This window comes from Cyprinodon tularosa, unplaced genomic scaffold (genome assembly GCF_016077235.1).
Source record: "Cyprinodon tularosa strain WSP-4 unplaced genomic scaffold, ASM1607723v1 ctg486, whole genome shotgun sequence".
Taxonomy (NCBI): Eukaryota; Metazoa; Chordata; class Actinopteri; order Cyprinodontiformes; family Cyprinodontidae; genus Cyprinodon; species Cyprinodon tularosa.
Window position 1 is genome coordinate 1 of NW_024039214.1, and position 15,442 is coordinate 15,442.

At 40.5% G+C, this 15,442-nt stretch overlaps 1 protein-coding gene and 1 long non-coding RNA gene across 2 annotated transcripts in view; one reads left to right on the forward strand and one right to left on the reverse strand.

The window, feature by feature from the left end:
- Positions 1 to 34: 34 nt before the first annotated feature.
- On the reverse strand, positions 35 to 931 carry LOC119794671. The gene is made up of 2 exons (XR_005282247.1): positions 643 to 931; positions 35 to 319 (listed from the first exon to the last, which is right to left on the reverse strand). It is a non-coding gene; the product is annotated as an uncharacterized LOC119794671 (long non-coding RNA).
- Positions 932 to 10,175: 9,244 nt separating this feature from the next.
- The window catches only part of LOC119794651, a 181,985-nt gene continuing 176,718 nt past the window's right edge, over positions 10,176 to 15,442 (forward strand). The window contains exons 1-6 of the mRNA XM_038302287.1: positions 10,176 to 10,435; positions 10,520 to 10,633; positions 11,725 to 11,838; positions 12,887 to 12,965; positions 13,082 to 13,286; positions 13,415 to 15,212. Coding sequence (XP_038158215.1) covers positions 10,191 to 10,435; positions 10,520 to 10,633; positions 11,725 to 11,838; positions 12,887 to 12,965; positions 13,082 to 13,286; positions 13,415 to 15,212 — 2,555 coding nt within the window. The 5' untranslated portion in view covers positions 10,176 to 10,190. The remainder of the gene's footprint in view (positions 10,436 to 10,519; positions 10,634 to 11,724; positions 11,839 to 12,886; positions 12,966 to 13,081; positions 13,287 to 13,414; positions 15,213 to 15,442) is intronic.

Sequence of the window (15,442 nt, forward strand, 5' to 3'; positions counted from 1 at the left end):
ATTTGCAGAAAGACGTGCTTCAGCACAAAAAAGGGAGTAAGGAGATACTTTTATTAAGATGAAATACAATTTTTTAGCGAACTCTGCAGATAAAAATCACAGTTTAATAACCACCTTTTCTTCCCTTGAAGAAAAGACTTAAATAAGCATCATGGATTCTATGGGATGATGAATATGTGGTCCAGGCAGGTTAGGTCAGAGAGGATCAGCATAAAGGAGTCGCTTCTAAGAGTCCACAGAGATCCTGGATCAGCAGCTCAGCTTCTCCTGGTCAAAGGAACCTTTTCTTCCAGGTTGGTTTCAGCATGTGCTGCTCAAACTGAAGAAGACATTTTATTTTCTCATTTTGTTCACACAAGTGTAAAGAAAAATAAATGTCATTAAGTACAGCTCTCTGGACTATTTCATTGTTTTAAAGTGCAGCCTTGATAAAGGTGAGCAGCAGTGATAAAAACATTGTGATTAAAAAAAGTGATGTAAACATATGACTGTATAGTTACAGTTCAAACATTTCAGGGGTTTTTTATAACCCATTTTACATAACATTTAGCAGTCGAATGGCGGTGGGAAGAAACTGTTCTGGAATCTAAAAAACAAAGCAGATCAAGAATCTACTCTTTGACAAATGTACTAAATAATCACCTTCCAGCTGAGAACCAGAAGGCTGCAGACCTGCGTCTCACTAGAGGGGTTTCAGTTTGAGCTTTGGCTTCTGGGACGGCCACCTTCCAATCTTCTTTGTCGCTTCCTTCCTCTCATCCTGGTTTCTGGAATCCGATGGGCGAACTTAAGCTTAAGAGCTTCAGCGATGAGACCTGCTGGGTCTGACTGCTCTTTGCACCAGAAAAACGATCTAGAAATAAGTAAAAAATGTCTTAAATCAAGTGTAGTTACACTTAATTTGAGCAGGTAAACGGGATAGTTTGCAAATGTAATGAGTTGTTTTACTCCTAAAATAAGATATTTAAATAAAATACACTTGAAATAAGACAATGCAATTGTGTTTTCCTTTTTTTAATGTAAATTGTCTTGTTCCATTGGCAAAATGTATCTTTAACCTCCTCAGTCAAAAAACAAATACAATTATTTTAAGAAAAAATGACTTATCTTGATTTCTTCCAATGTGGTTTTCATTTTGACTACAGCTTCCTCTAAAGGGCTTTAAATGCAAAAGGAGAACATTTTAATAGAGTCCCAATTAAAGTTTATACACATATATATATATATATATATATATATATATATATATATATATATATATATATATATATATATATATATCATCAGTTCATGGAAAACTGAGAAAACAGTAAACCTTGTACCTGACAGCAGCATCTTTTCCTGAGCCATGACAGTTTGAGCTGTCTGAGTTTCCAGAGCGTTGATCTTCTGGATCGCCTCATCGTTTGGGAATGTTGGACCCTGTGGATCAGGAGGGCCCTCATAGAGACCAGGCAGGTACCTCTGAAACATGAAGCCTGATGGGATCCCCGTCTGCTTTAATCAGGCCTCGAGTCAGAAGGATTCCAACATTTTATACAGGGTTTTTATTTCACCTCAACTTTCTCTCATTTTGTCACATTTCAAACATGAAGCTTGGATATATTTTTATTTAACTTTATTACAACAGAGCAAAGCAAAGCAGTGAAGGGGAAGTCACTATTATGTTTGTCCTGTCACAGGTTCTTCCACCTGAGCTGAGAATCTCTGCAGCTCCTCCAGAAACTCCTCTTTTATACTGAGCTCAAATTGCAACAGGTGGACTTTGTCCTAAAGCGATGATTTGCAAAGGCAATAGATTGTCTTAAATTTCATTTAAGGGTATCAGTGTATAGACGTCTGAACATAAATGGACACTGCAATTTTTAACTTTTAGCAAAATTTAGCAAAAGAGAAATAAAAACGATTTTTCATGAAGAAGCACTACTATGGGATGGTTTATGACCTGTAGTCCCAATTAAACACCAAACTTTGAGAAAATAAACAAAAAATGTGAGAAAGATATAAATGTCCTATGAATCGACTGATTGTTGACAGCAGCAAAATATTACAGCAAAACTGGTCACACCAATGTGGACCTGAAGAAGTGCATAAAAATAACACAATAAGAGACAGTAAAAACAAATTAAAAAAATAAACAAATAAAAACTGTACTGAACAATGTTTTTACACACATATAATCAATATACAGCTGTGGACATTTTCACAGTATTTACAGTATTTTTTACTATATATATAGTATTAACAAAATAAAATGCTTTACCACATACATATATCCTATCAGTAATACTCTATTAATCTAAACACCGCTAAGAATATTTAAATACACTGAACAATTCGTTTGTTTTCAGCAAAAAGAAATAAAAATAACCGTGAAAAAATGAGTTCAATATTCAGCGAGTTAAAGTTGATTAAAATTGATTCTGTGCTGCTCAACACGTCACTGAGCGCAGCTGTTGACCTCCCCAAGATGGCGCCCGTAATTCCTGCGCCACGACAGTCAATGCGGGGTCTGCTCTACGCAGCAGCTGATTAAATGAAACTGAAAGTATTTCGGTTTATTTCCTTCAGCCTCCATGTTAAGTCGCAGACATCTAGACAGTAACCAGGGTGAGTTCTAACACTTTCTATTAAACACATTCTGTCCGTTTTTACATTTTTCTTTGGCTTCATGTCTGATATGTACGACGGAGTATTAGGGCCACACATGAAGAGAAAAAATATTTTTGCCATGACGAGATTAAACTCGACATGTCGACTTTAAACTCGCCCTGTCGACTTTAAACTCGCCATTTCGAGAATAAAGTTGAAATGACTGACATGTTCTCAAATTCAGAACTGCGAGCCTGGGTAAGCATAGGGAAAGACGTTACGTTATTATTGGTAGGCCACCGCTTCCTGTGATGATTATACAGTTGCAGCACGTCAAAGACTACCTTCACTCATAAAAAGCAGACTGCAGCTGTGGAGCGCGGTTGCTCTTTTCTCCAAACTTTGGAATGTCGAGATTGAAGTCGCCACGATATATCAACTTTATTCTCGAAATGGCGAGTTTAAAGTCGACAGGGCGAGTTTAAAGTCGACACGTAGAGATTAAACTCAACATGACATTTCAACTTTATTCTCGAAATGTTGAGTTTAATGTCGACATGTCGACTTTAAAGTTGACATGTCGAGTTTAATCTCGTCATGGCAAAAATATTTTTTCTCTTCATGTGTGGCCCTAATACTCCGTCGTAGATATGTACCTGGAGGAGGAGAAGGAGGTCAGCATTGAATGTGTTCATACTTGTTCAGGGTTGCGGCGAGGCCTAGAAGAAGCAGCCCATCCTGAACCACCATCAGAACGGAATCGTCTTTTATTTGGCAGTTAAACATTTCGTCCCGTATTGAACCAATAAGGTTTGTTCCTTGTTTTCAGAAATGTCTGACACACATATCTGTCAAACTAACATCAACACGAACCCAGTTCGCTACAGTTTATTTCTATAGGGTGTAACTTTGGGATAAAAGCTGGTGGGGGCGCTCTAACCCTGAAATCCCACATACTCCGTCAGCGCTCCGCCCCGCCCCGCTGCGCTCCAGACCGCCTGCGCAAAGCAAAGCCTACAGTTTCTTGGAGATCGTAGAGAGCATGCGCGAGATGAACCAGGGTTTCCACGGATCATTAAAAATAATTACAATTCATTCATTTTTTCTTTAAATCAAGGCCTTAATTGGCACTAAAATTATTTAAATATGTTTATCGAAGTATTTATAATTCTTTAATAAAAAATGCTTATAAAAACAATTTCATCCGATATATTATATCGCTATTAATTTGCGTGAAACTGATCATAAAGCCGTATGTTCGGAAAGGAAGCTCGAGGCGGAGAAAAAGCTAGAGAACATATATATACGTATATATGTGTGTGTGTGTGTGTGTGTGTGTGTTTACATACATACAGGAGTCATGATACTGTGCTTACAGCTCCTTCATATTTCATGGACACTAATAACTTGTGTACATGGTTCTTGTTGATGGCATTAAAATCATTTCTAATAGCATTAAAATAGCATTAAATTAGAGTCACTCATTCCTGTATGAACCCTGTGAGCGCTTAATTTAATATGGCATATTTAAAAAAATCCCACCATCATCCAGCAGATGTTCAGTTTCTGCCCAAATATATAAATATATATTTGTAGATTTTTGTAACGGGGATAAGGATAATTCAAAACAGCTTTTTTTGAATGAACTTGTTCTCTACTCCCAAACTCAGCATCTCTTTTCATTCCTGTAATAAGAAGTTTCTTTTGAATGGATTTGATTAAACTTTAAGTCCCTCGGTATAAAATAAATATTTTGATGGAGATGAGAAATGTGCTTCCTGGTTGGTGAATGACCAATAGTTTGGATCCAATCATTTAAATAAACGGTGTTTTATATATATATATATATATATATATATATATATATATATATATAAGAATTGTGCTATAATTTCTAGTCACCGATCTGTTGCTGCTATATTTTAATTTGACGAACCGGAATTTGTCGATGTTCTTTTTCCTGTTTGGTGTGATTGCAATTGCGGATCATGACCTGGCCGGACCGGAGCGGAGCAAAAAATAGCTCGGCTCCGTAATTTGTCGGTGACGGATGGAGAAGACGTACGTGGACGGAGACATGCGGAGGAGTAGCGGTGGATGTGGAACAGCTCTCATTGATTTCCATGAAAGACAAGCGCTCCGCACGACTACGTCAGCGGGGCGGAGCAGAGCGCTGACGGAGTATGTGGAATCTGGGGGTAAGGGTGGAGGCTCTCCACGTACGTCTTCTTCATCCTTCACTGTCAAAATACGGAGCAGAGCTATTTTTTCTTCTTCCCTCCAGTCTGCTGGAAGCCGGCCAGGTCAAGATCCGCTATTTCAATCGCACCAAACAGGAAAAAGAACGTGGAGAAGATCCGGTTTGTCAAAATAAAATATAGTAACAATGGATTGGTAACTACAAATTAGAGCATAACTCTTATATATTCCAAAAAATTAAGAACGTTTAATTAAATTATTGCATCAAACTATTGGTACTTCAACATACCAGGAAGCCGATTTCTCATCTCCATCAAAGCATTTATTTTATACTGAGCAGCTAAAAAGTTTCATCAAATCCAGTCATAACAACTTCCGAGAGCAAATCTCACAACTTCCAAAGAAACTTCTTATAGCAGGCATGGATGAAGAGATGCTGATTGAGGAAGTAGAGAACAAAGCAACTTTTTCTGATCCTAATTATCCCTATTACACAGACTCACAGCGGATGGAGGATCTGGAATCTGAGGGTAAAGCTGCAGACGCTGTGACAGACGGCTCATTTTAAACGCCGAATATAATACATCAAGCTTAATCAGCCCTTAAAGGACAAGACTAAAAATATTGAGTTCCACTGAAATGTTTTTTTTTATACGAATTCAAATATGAAAAGTGTGCTTTATTAGACAATACATGTATTTTATAGAGAAACTATGAAAAAAGAGAACCTGCTGTATTAATTTAATGGAGAGAAACATTAGCTCTTATCAGAACCCAACATCCTCAAAGTCGGTTCATCCTCTGCTTATTAATTCCAGTAAACAGACGCTGTTAATTGCTTGTTAATTGTTAATCTTTCAGCAGCCAGAGCACGGAGCGGAACCAAAAGTTACAGGAGGGTAATCCAAGCCGTGGTCAGGTGATAGGTCCAAGGTCGGCAGCAGGTAGAATCTAGATGACAGTCCAGAAAACACAAAAAAGGCCAACAGAGCAAACAGGAGCGGTCGAAAACTCAGAAGACCGAGGGCAGAAACAGGCCAGGAAGGCTGGGGTCCAGAGGCTTAAATAGCAGCAGGAACAGGTGGATAAGATAAGAAGTAATGAGCACAGGTTGGAGCAAAGCAGAATAGAGCAACAAGAAAAAAACAGTTTTGCTTTGCTTTTCCACTGAGATTTTTAAAACTGGTCAAATAACCTCCTGCAGCTTCAACAGGAGCAAAGTTGGACAGATGGAGAAGAAAGTCCTCCTCAGGGGGTTTCTGTTGCTACATTACTGTTAAAATGGAGCTGAGGACCTGAACCTCTTTACTGCTCCACATAGACCAACCAGACATATTCAGCCTCTTTCATCTTCAGATTCACATTCTGTCTAGTTTTTCCTCTTCTTCTTCTGAAATGTTCTGCATCTCATTCCCTCTTCCTGCTGTTATTATGCTGGGCTTGCAAACATTCCCACATCCAAAGACTGGAAGCTGTAGCTGTGCCAGAGTTCGCTTCTCTGGTCCGTTTTAGGTTCTGGACGGGTTAACAGCAGCATGATAGAAACCAGACTCTGGCTAAAAGCATTCCAAAGGTTTGGTGTAAAGTATCTCAGGGTCCTGTTCATCAGTGAGGGGAGAATGGAGCGGGAGATCAATAGACGGATCTGTGCGGCTGCTGCTATAATGTGGACGCTGCATCAGTCTGTTGTGGTGAAGAGAGACATGAGAGAAAAGGCAACGCTCTAGATTTAGATTCCCTACCCTCACCTATGGCCATGAAATGTGGATCGTGACCCAAAGAAGGAGATCCAGGATACAAGCAGCTGAAATGAGCTTCTCTGCATGGAGGCTGGGCTCTCCCTTAGAGAGAGGGCGAGGAGCTCAGTCATCCAGGAGAGGCTCAGAGTAAAGCTGCTTCTCCTCCACATCCAGAGGAGTCATCTGAGGAGGATCAGACATCTTTGTCTGATGCCCCCTGGACGCCTCCCTCAGGAGGAATTCCAGGCACCTCCCACCAGGAGGAGACCCAGGGGACCATGGGGGGAATAAATCTCTCTGCTGGCCTGTGAGCTCCTCTGGCTTCTCCCAAAGCTGGGATTGTCTCTGCTTACATTTCTAACAGCATCATAGTGTAAAAACTAAATGTCTCTGTAAGTCCAGCTCTCTGATTGACAGATTTTGCTCAAAGCAGGTTAGAATATCTCAATCATTCCCTGTAATGAAAGACGTTGAAATTCTGATACAAGGAAACATTATCTCCACAAATGGCATTTTATTTTACATTCTAGTTTCTCCTTTGATCCAGGTGTATTTCACCCTGCTTAATATTTTCTAATATATCATAGTACAATATTTTAAGCTGTGGGAAAGTCTAGCTAATCCTCTGCCTTAGACTCTGGTTCTAGGGGCCTTTTTTATTCTGGGCCCCTGCCCCTTCACTGGTCTCTGCACGGCCCTGCTGGGAAATTTCCCAGTCAGACATGAAATCAACCTTTTCTTTGCTTCCAAGCTGAGAGAAAGTGAAGCTCACTGTGAGAACATTTCCTGAACAGTTCAAGATGATTTCAGGGAGAAAATGATCCATATAGAAACGGATCAGAATGAAAGAAGAAAAAGAGATTAAAGTCCATCTAAAGCTCTCTGTTCTTCTCCCAGTATATCTGCTGGGAAGTTACTGGTTTCCAGTGAACCAAACTACTTCCTGCGATAAGATGTTGACTAGAAATGAGCTAAAAACTGAGAAAGTGTCAGTGTTTTACAGCTCAGTTTATTGTTGATCCAAAGAGAAGAAGGAATGAAAGGAAACATGTTTAACAGGTGAGCACACCTTGACAGGGGGCGGAGCCTCAGGGGAGGCAGGTAGAGTCTGGAACCAGGTTCTGTCTGTGGGTTTTCTCTCTGTGGACTGTGGACAACTAAAAACTATTAAAAACTGAAGTTCTTCAGTGGTTCTGTTGAACTGGTACCAGTTCTTTTCCTGCTTTGCTGCTTCCTCCTCATGTTGTTGGATAACGCTGACATCAGAAACTCAGAGCCCGTTTTTAGATGAACCATTGAGCTGAACTGGGAGAACTGGTTTCCAGAATCAAACTCTGAAGTCTGCAGATTCTGATTTAGCTGCTGAATAAAAGCTGAAACAGAAAAATCAATCTTTGTTCTAAGCTGGTCTCTGAAATACCAGGAGCTTCCTGCTGTTTCCTGCTTTCCTTGGGTTCTGGATGGCTGCAGCAACTGGTCCCCTATGAGCCCAGTGCTCCCAGTTAGCCTCAGCATGCAGGCTCCTACAGTCCAGTCTGGGCCGGTACCATCAGCCCGTAGGACACCAGAGGGAAGGAGTCAGAACAGAACCAGAATATTTCAGATGATTAGCCCCGCCCACTGCTTTGATTTAGTCCTACAGTCTGTAACCCAGTAAACTTCTAGAACCCATCAGAACCACAGAACGCCTCTTGGACCCATGTTCCACACTAGGAAGAGCTTCAGCAGTTTAGGATCAAAGACGTCATTTTCTGGACTTTCTGATGGAGAAATAATTCAGTCTCCCACATTAGACCTAATTAGAGAACGTTGAAGCATTTGTTTCAGTTTTTTGTTAAATGTTTAATGTTAGGTTTGTGTTCTGCTGTTTAATTTAGATTACTTGATTTATTACAATTAAAACCATAATAATCAGTTATTCTAAACAGAATAATTCACAATTAATAGATACCTAAAATAGCATCAAGGATAAGATTTCGACCCGTGACTACCCCAAGACTCTGAAGCAGCTGGAGGACCTTGCTAACTGGATCGACCTTCGCCTCACTGAGCGTCACAGAGAAACAATGACTTTGGTTTTTCCCCGGCCTGCTCCACATCCCGCACCTTTTGCATCCATGTCGGTCTCTGGTCCGGCTTGGATGCCGGAGCCCGAACGATGCAGCTGGGACACGCATGCTTCTCCAAGGAGGAGAGGGCTCATCGCATCAGTTTTCAGCTCTGTCTCTACTGTGGCAGTGATGGACATTTTCTGAGGTCTGGTCCTTCTAGGGGTAAAACTAGGCTAGGACACACCAGATGCCTCTCCAGCTCTCCTGTTACCAAAGACTAATGTGGTTACTGCCAGAACCCCAGATCCTCCAGTAACCTCAGCCCCAGCGCCCACGGGGCCTGATCCGGATTATTTTTCTCCCCCTTCTTAATTGTGGTGTGGTGGATTTTATTTTTTTTATGGGGATAGGGGAGACCTTTTTCCCTTCCGTTTACCTCCACCCACCCGATTCAGAGAGGGGGGCCCTGCCTTCAAAGTCAGCCGCCTCCTCAGGTCTAGGAGGATAAGCAGGGGGCTCCAGTATTTGGTCGACTGGTAGGGTTATCATCCCAAAGAGAGGTCCTGGATTCCGGCCTGGTTGATCCAGGATACGGACCTCCACGGGGATCATCCTGATCAGGGGAGTCTGGAATGTGCTCTTGAAGGGGGGTGTATATATATATATTTAAAAAAATAGTAGAAGCTGAATATGATTTCATCCCTGCATATATAGTTTCAAATAGGAAAACCATGCATCCATTGCTGTATTCAAAGTAAAATTATCCTCCTTCTTAAACAGCAAGAGTTTTTTTCCCCACATATATCCTTGACAAAGACTTGATATCAAAGGTTTTATTTTAAATCATTGATTCCCTGAATATTACTGTAATGTTTTTGCTTTGAATCTCGCAGGTTTCTTAGATTTAAATTTTAAGTCTCTCTTGGCTGTGAGTCTGCCTTCTGCAGCTGAGTTGGCAGGTACAGCTATTTCTGACTCTGGCTGATTTACAAAAGACAAAAGTGCATTTTAAATATAACATGTAAAATATTTCTGAGATTTTATTGCATGTTTCATATCCCAGTAAATCAGTTTTATCTTTCTATCTGTAGCTGTCCTTACTTCATTGTGCTCTGCTGAAAAACACACGGCATTAAAATGTCGACTAATATAATGATGCTAGAGAAACTAATTTTCAAGTCAACTCTAAAGGACTTTAAAATCTCAGTAATTTGGGATCTCTAGAACTGTTGCAGTCTGATAAATTTCTGTTAAATAACAAAAAGATTAACAGGAGTTAGTTTTTACCTTTAACTGTAGCTGATTATCCTCTGAGGAGCTGAGAGGAATTGTTTTTTTAAACTAGTGAAGAGGAACAAAACATTTAATCACAAAGTTTTGTCAGAATGAATGGCTTTTAATACCATCCTGCACAGCATAAACACTCTGCTGCTGTTTATTTTGTTTAAGCTGAGTTGTCTAAGGGATTTTTCCATGGCATCTCTTTTTTTTTAACCAACCTGTCTTGTAACTCTTAGTTCAAAATAAAACGTGAAGTAGAAGATGAACAAGTGTGCAAGTTATTGGTGGGGACTGTCCCCACCAGTCTTTCAAAAATGTACACCTATGTATGCCCTGTGAGTCCAAAGTGAAAAGTCCTGGTCTGTTGTCATGGTTACTGTCCCTCCCTTTAACTCCTCCCACCTGCCCAGCATCCATCTCAGGTAAAGTTCTGACTGCAGGTAAACTGGTTCTACTGGTTCTCCTTTACCTGCCTCCATCTCAGAGCCTGTTTTCTTCAGACAGAGAGGACAGAGTCCCTCCCTCTAAAACCACTCTGTGTGGAGAACATGAGGACCAGAGCAAAGCTCAGAGGTCAGATCACCATCTCTAACTGTCCAGGACTTTTCTCCATGTCAGAGCTCAGCATGAACATCACCAAACCATCTTTATTCACAGGAAACTAACAGAACCAGAACCTGGACCAGAACCCAGCTGTGTGTCCTTAAAGAGCAACATGTCAAAGGATGCCATCCTTGATTTTAAATCACAGCAATCTCCAGCAGCAAACAGGTAAGATGTTTCTTAATGTTCCACTAATTATTTTAAACTAACTTCATTCCAACATATTAATGTGAACACAACTCTTTCTCTCCCATGTCTGTGTTCACATGTGAAGCAGTGAGTGATGGAGGCTAAATAATGGAAATAATCAAAGGATTGTTTTATTGTGATGATATGAAATGATCTTGTTAGATGATATTGGAGCTAAAATCAGTTGTTCTTCCATCCAGTTGAATCTTTCTGGATCACCTTGTGTCACATTAGTGAACCAGAGTTGGTGCTTCTGCAGAGCTTAAGGTGATGCACATGTAGGCAAGTCATGATGCTGATTCAACTATTAGATGGAAACTAAATCATCCAAACTAAATCTGATGGAAAACATGATCTCTCACTGTTATCTGCAAACATCAGTGAAATCAGCAGCTTCTAAAGTTCATCTGTGTTCATTCAAAATGATCATCAGTCTGATTATTAGCAAACTGCTCCACAGTCTCCTTCAGCAGCCGCTACATGTCATCAGAAATACAAGATCATTGACCTGCTGCTGGGAGGAAGTTTGATGATCATAACAAGATGAATCTTTGATAGGATATTTAGTGTGGATTACTACATTAATGAAAGGTCATTGAATGCACCACCATGGCCTATATTACCATAAAAAGTCAAACAGAAGCTCAGAAATGATCAGCCGAGAATAAAGCTGTTGCTCTAAAGGGGTTTGGTCAACAGTTTAAGACTAGAACAAGTAAAACAAACAACTAGAAGATAAATGAACTTGTTTCTCCATCAGCAGTTCTGACTCTGATCCAAAAGAAGAAAGCTTGTCAGGATAGAAGATCAGAACACATCAAACACTGTTCTACATTCAAACTTTCTGATTATTGTTCAGTTCCTGCTAACAAACCCAAACATCATCCCTTATTAATTACCATCAGAGCTAATTATTAATCCATCATTAATATACGGTTTACAGTGAAACCAGGAATATTTGGATCCACTTCAAACTAGAGCCACTGTGGGATACTTTAGAGTTCTGAGCTTCACTGTTTAACTTTAAATACATTATTAGACTAAGATTGAATTCAGGGTTTTTCCTTCAGGATCCAACAGAACCTCAAACCAGAACCAGAACCCAGCTGTGTTTCCTTAAAGAGTGACAGGTCAAAGGGTCGCCTTATCGATTTTAAATCAGACCGACCTTCAGCTGCAAAGAGGTGAGCTCTGTCTAAATGTTTTAAATGTTTAAAATTGAAATGACTCAGTTTGAAATGTTTTGATTCCATATTTTTATTTCCTTTAATGAAACTTTTGTTTTTTTCTGGAAGTGTTTTCAATTATTCAGTCTCCATTGAGTTCAGGGTAAACATTGTTGGAGGTGTTTCTAAAGGTCTGTAGTTCACCTGTTGGTCCAGCAGGGGTCAGGCTGATTTCAGCTGAAGCCAGAATTTAGGTTAAACATTTTACAAAAACAATCAGTGACAGAATAAGTTGTACTCAGTTCAGACTCTAGACGATTGTTTTGTTTCTGAATTTGTTGCTTGTGATGTTTTCCTCCCTCAGTTTTAATTCATATATTTAATCAGATTACTTTTAAATTAAATAACTAAATGAGGCAAACCAAGATAAATGACCAGTTTAATCCTTTTATCTGGTCATATTTAACTCTCGGGGTCAAGAGTGATACTGTAAATAAATAGAAAAACTTAAATGTTTAAGACAAGCTTTTGTTGGTGGTAAAGAGCAAAACAAACCAACTCACTTGAAATGTCTAATTTTTACCTTCTTATGACCTGTTTTTATTTATTTTATTCCATATGGAAAATCAATATAGAAATTAAAGATGTTTTTCATTTGAAGCAAAGAAATGCCTTGTTAAAGCCACCTGACATTCTGATCACTGCCGCACTTTATAAATGGTAATTTTCTCTAAACTGATTCATCTAAGGATGTAAAAATCTCCAACCATCCTTTGGACTTTGGATTAACTTGCCCATTTTTTTTTTCTAACATAGGCTCTCGCTATAGTATTTTATGGATTCTATGGAATCTTAAACTTATCATTCTGAATTAATATCCATCAATTTCGCTTATTTTTAACATCAGTCTGAGCATCAGAAATCCAAACTCTGATCAGGTAGGAGCTTCCTCTGTGGCGTCTGGGTGTCCCCATTTATAGCTTTTGGATCAGGACACCACAAGGACCTTGGCCTTTTTCTGTTTGTTCTACAGAATTTGAGTTAATGCTTCCTGGTTCCTCCACAGAGTGGACCAGCAGAACTCAGAGGTTCCCAGTGCTCCATCTGCCCAGCAGCATCACACCCAGCTGGACTCCATATTTATGGTCTGTACATGAACTACAACTACCTCTCCATGGGACTGTCAGTCTGTCCAACATGGAGCTGATGTTTGGCTCCATGATCTCAGTCTGATGTGTCCTCCATGTATTCTTCTGTTCAGCTGCTGGAGGAAAACATTGTTAGTTTTGTGAAGAAGGAGCTGAAAAAGATCCAGAAGGTTCTGAGTCCAGATGAACCAGAAGGCTTAGAGAGTCAGCAGGAGGATGAGGAGCATATGAGGAGCAGCAGAGAGGCTTTGGTCAAGATCACACTGAATTTCCTAAGCAGGATGAAACAGGAGGAGCTGGTTGAACGTCTGCAGAGCAGTAAGAAGATTTTTACAGAGATTTAATGATGGAGAAATGATGACTTTATTTCAGTCAGAAGTGCAGAAAGAACAAATAATCTATTGAAAGGAATCTTATGATGCTAATGATATTCTTTAACCTTTCAGAGCTTTTGGCTTCAGTTTTTCAACGTAAACTTAAATCCAGTCTGAAGCAGAGGTTCCAGTCTGTGTTTGAGGGGATCGCTAAAGCAGGAAGTCCAACCCTTCTGAACCAGATCTACACAGAGCTCTACATCACAGAGGGAGGGACTGGGGGGGTCAATGATGAACATGAGGTCAGACAGATTGAAACAGCATCCAGGAAACCAACCAGACCAGAAACAACAATCAGACAAGAAGACATCTTTAAAGTCCCACCTGGAAGAGATCAGCCAATCAGAACAGTGATGACTAAGGGAGTGGCTGGCATTGGGAAAACAGTCTTAACACAGAAGTTCACTCTGGACTGGGCTGAAGGCAAAGCCCACCAGAACATCCAGTTCATATTTCCATTCACCTTCAGAGAGCTGAATGTGCTGAGAGAGAAAAAGTTCAGCTTGGTGGAACTTGTTCATCACTTCTTCACTGAAACCAAAGGAATCTGCAGCTTTGATCACTTCCAGGTTCTGTTCATCTTTGATGGTCTGGATGAGAGTCGACTTCCTCTGGACTTCCACAACAAGGAGATCCTGACTGACGTTACAGAGTCCACCTCAGTGGATGTTCTGCTGACAAACCTCATCAGGGGGAAACTGCTTCCCTCTGCTCTCCTCTGGATAACCACACGACCTGCAGCAGCCAATCAGATCCCTCCTGAGTGTGTTGGCATGGTGACAGAGGTCAGAGGGTTCCAGGACCCACAGAAGGAGGAGTACTTCAGGAAGAGATTCAGAGATGAGGAGCAGGCCAGCAGGATCATCTCCCACATCAATAGATCTAGAAGCATCCAGATAATGTGCCACGTTCCAGTCTTCTGCTGGATCACTGCTACGGTTCTGGAGGATGTGGTGGAGACCAGAGAGGGAGGAGAGATGCCCAACACCCTGACTGAGATGTACATCCACTTCCTGGTGGTTCAGACCAAAGTGAAGAAGATCAAGTATGATGGAGGAGCTGAGACAGATCCACACTGGAGTCCAGAGGGCAGGACGATGATCGAGTCTCTGGGAAAACTGGCTTTTGATCAGCTGCAGAAAGGAAACCTGATCTTCTATGAATCAGAACTGACAGAGTGTGGCATCGATATCAGAGCAGCCTCAGTTTACTCTGGAGTGTTCACACAGATCTTTAAAGAGGAGAGAGGACTGTACCAGAACCAGGACAAGGTGTTCTGCTTCGTCCATCTGAGTGTTCAGGAGTTTCTGGCTGCTCTTCACGTCCATCGGACCTTCATCACTCATGGAATCAATCTTATGGAAGAACATAAACACCTTTCTTTTTGGTCAAAACTATTTAACAACCCAAATCTAACATATCTCCATCAGAGTGCTGTAGACAAGGCCTTACAGAGTCCAAATGGACACCTGGACTTGTTCCTGCGCTTCCTCCTGGGTCTTTCACTGCAGACCAATCAGACTCTCCTACAAGGTCTGATGACAAAGACCGAAAGTATCTCACTGACCAATCAGGAAACAGTTCAGTACATCAGGAAGAAGATCAATGAGAATCTGTCTGCAGAGAAAAGCATCAACCTGTTCCACTGTCTGAATGAACTGAATGATCGTTCTCTGGTCCAGATCCAACAGGCTCTGAGATCAGGAAGTCTCTCCACAGATAAACTGTCTCCTGCTCAGTGGTCAGCTCTGGCCTTCATCTTAGTGACATCAGGAGAAGATCTGGATGAGTTTGACCTGAAGAAATACGCTGCTTCAGAGGAGGCTCTTCTCAGGCTGCTGCCAGTGGTCAAAGCTTCAAACAAAGCTCTGTAAGTACCGACAGAATTTGGGTTTTTACACCAAATGCTAAAACCGGGAAAGAGTGACTATTATCCCAATTAAACTTTTTGACTTTCAGTTATAAAAAAATATGTTTTAAATAAATACTAGTTGAGCTGATTTTCAATCTTTGCACAAATTGATTTCTCCTATCAAAGGGGAACATAATTACTTTTTTTTTCTTCCATTGTTGTAAATAGTGAATTATGTTCAACCTCAC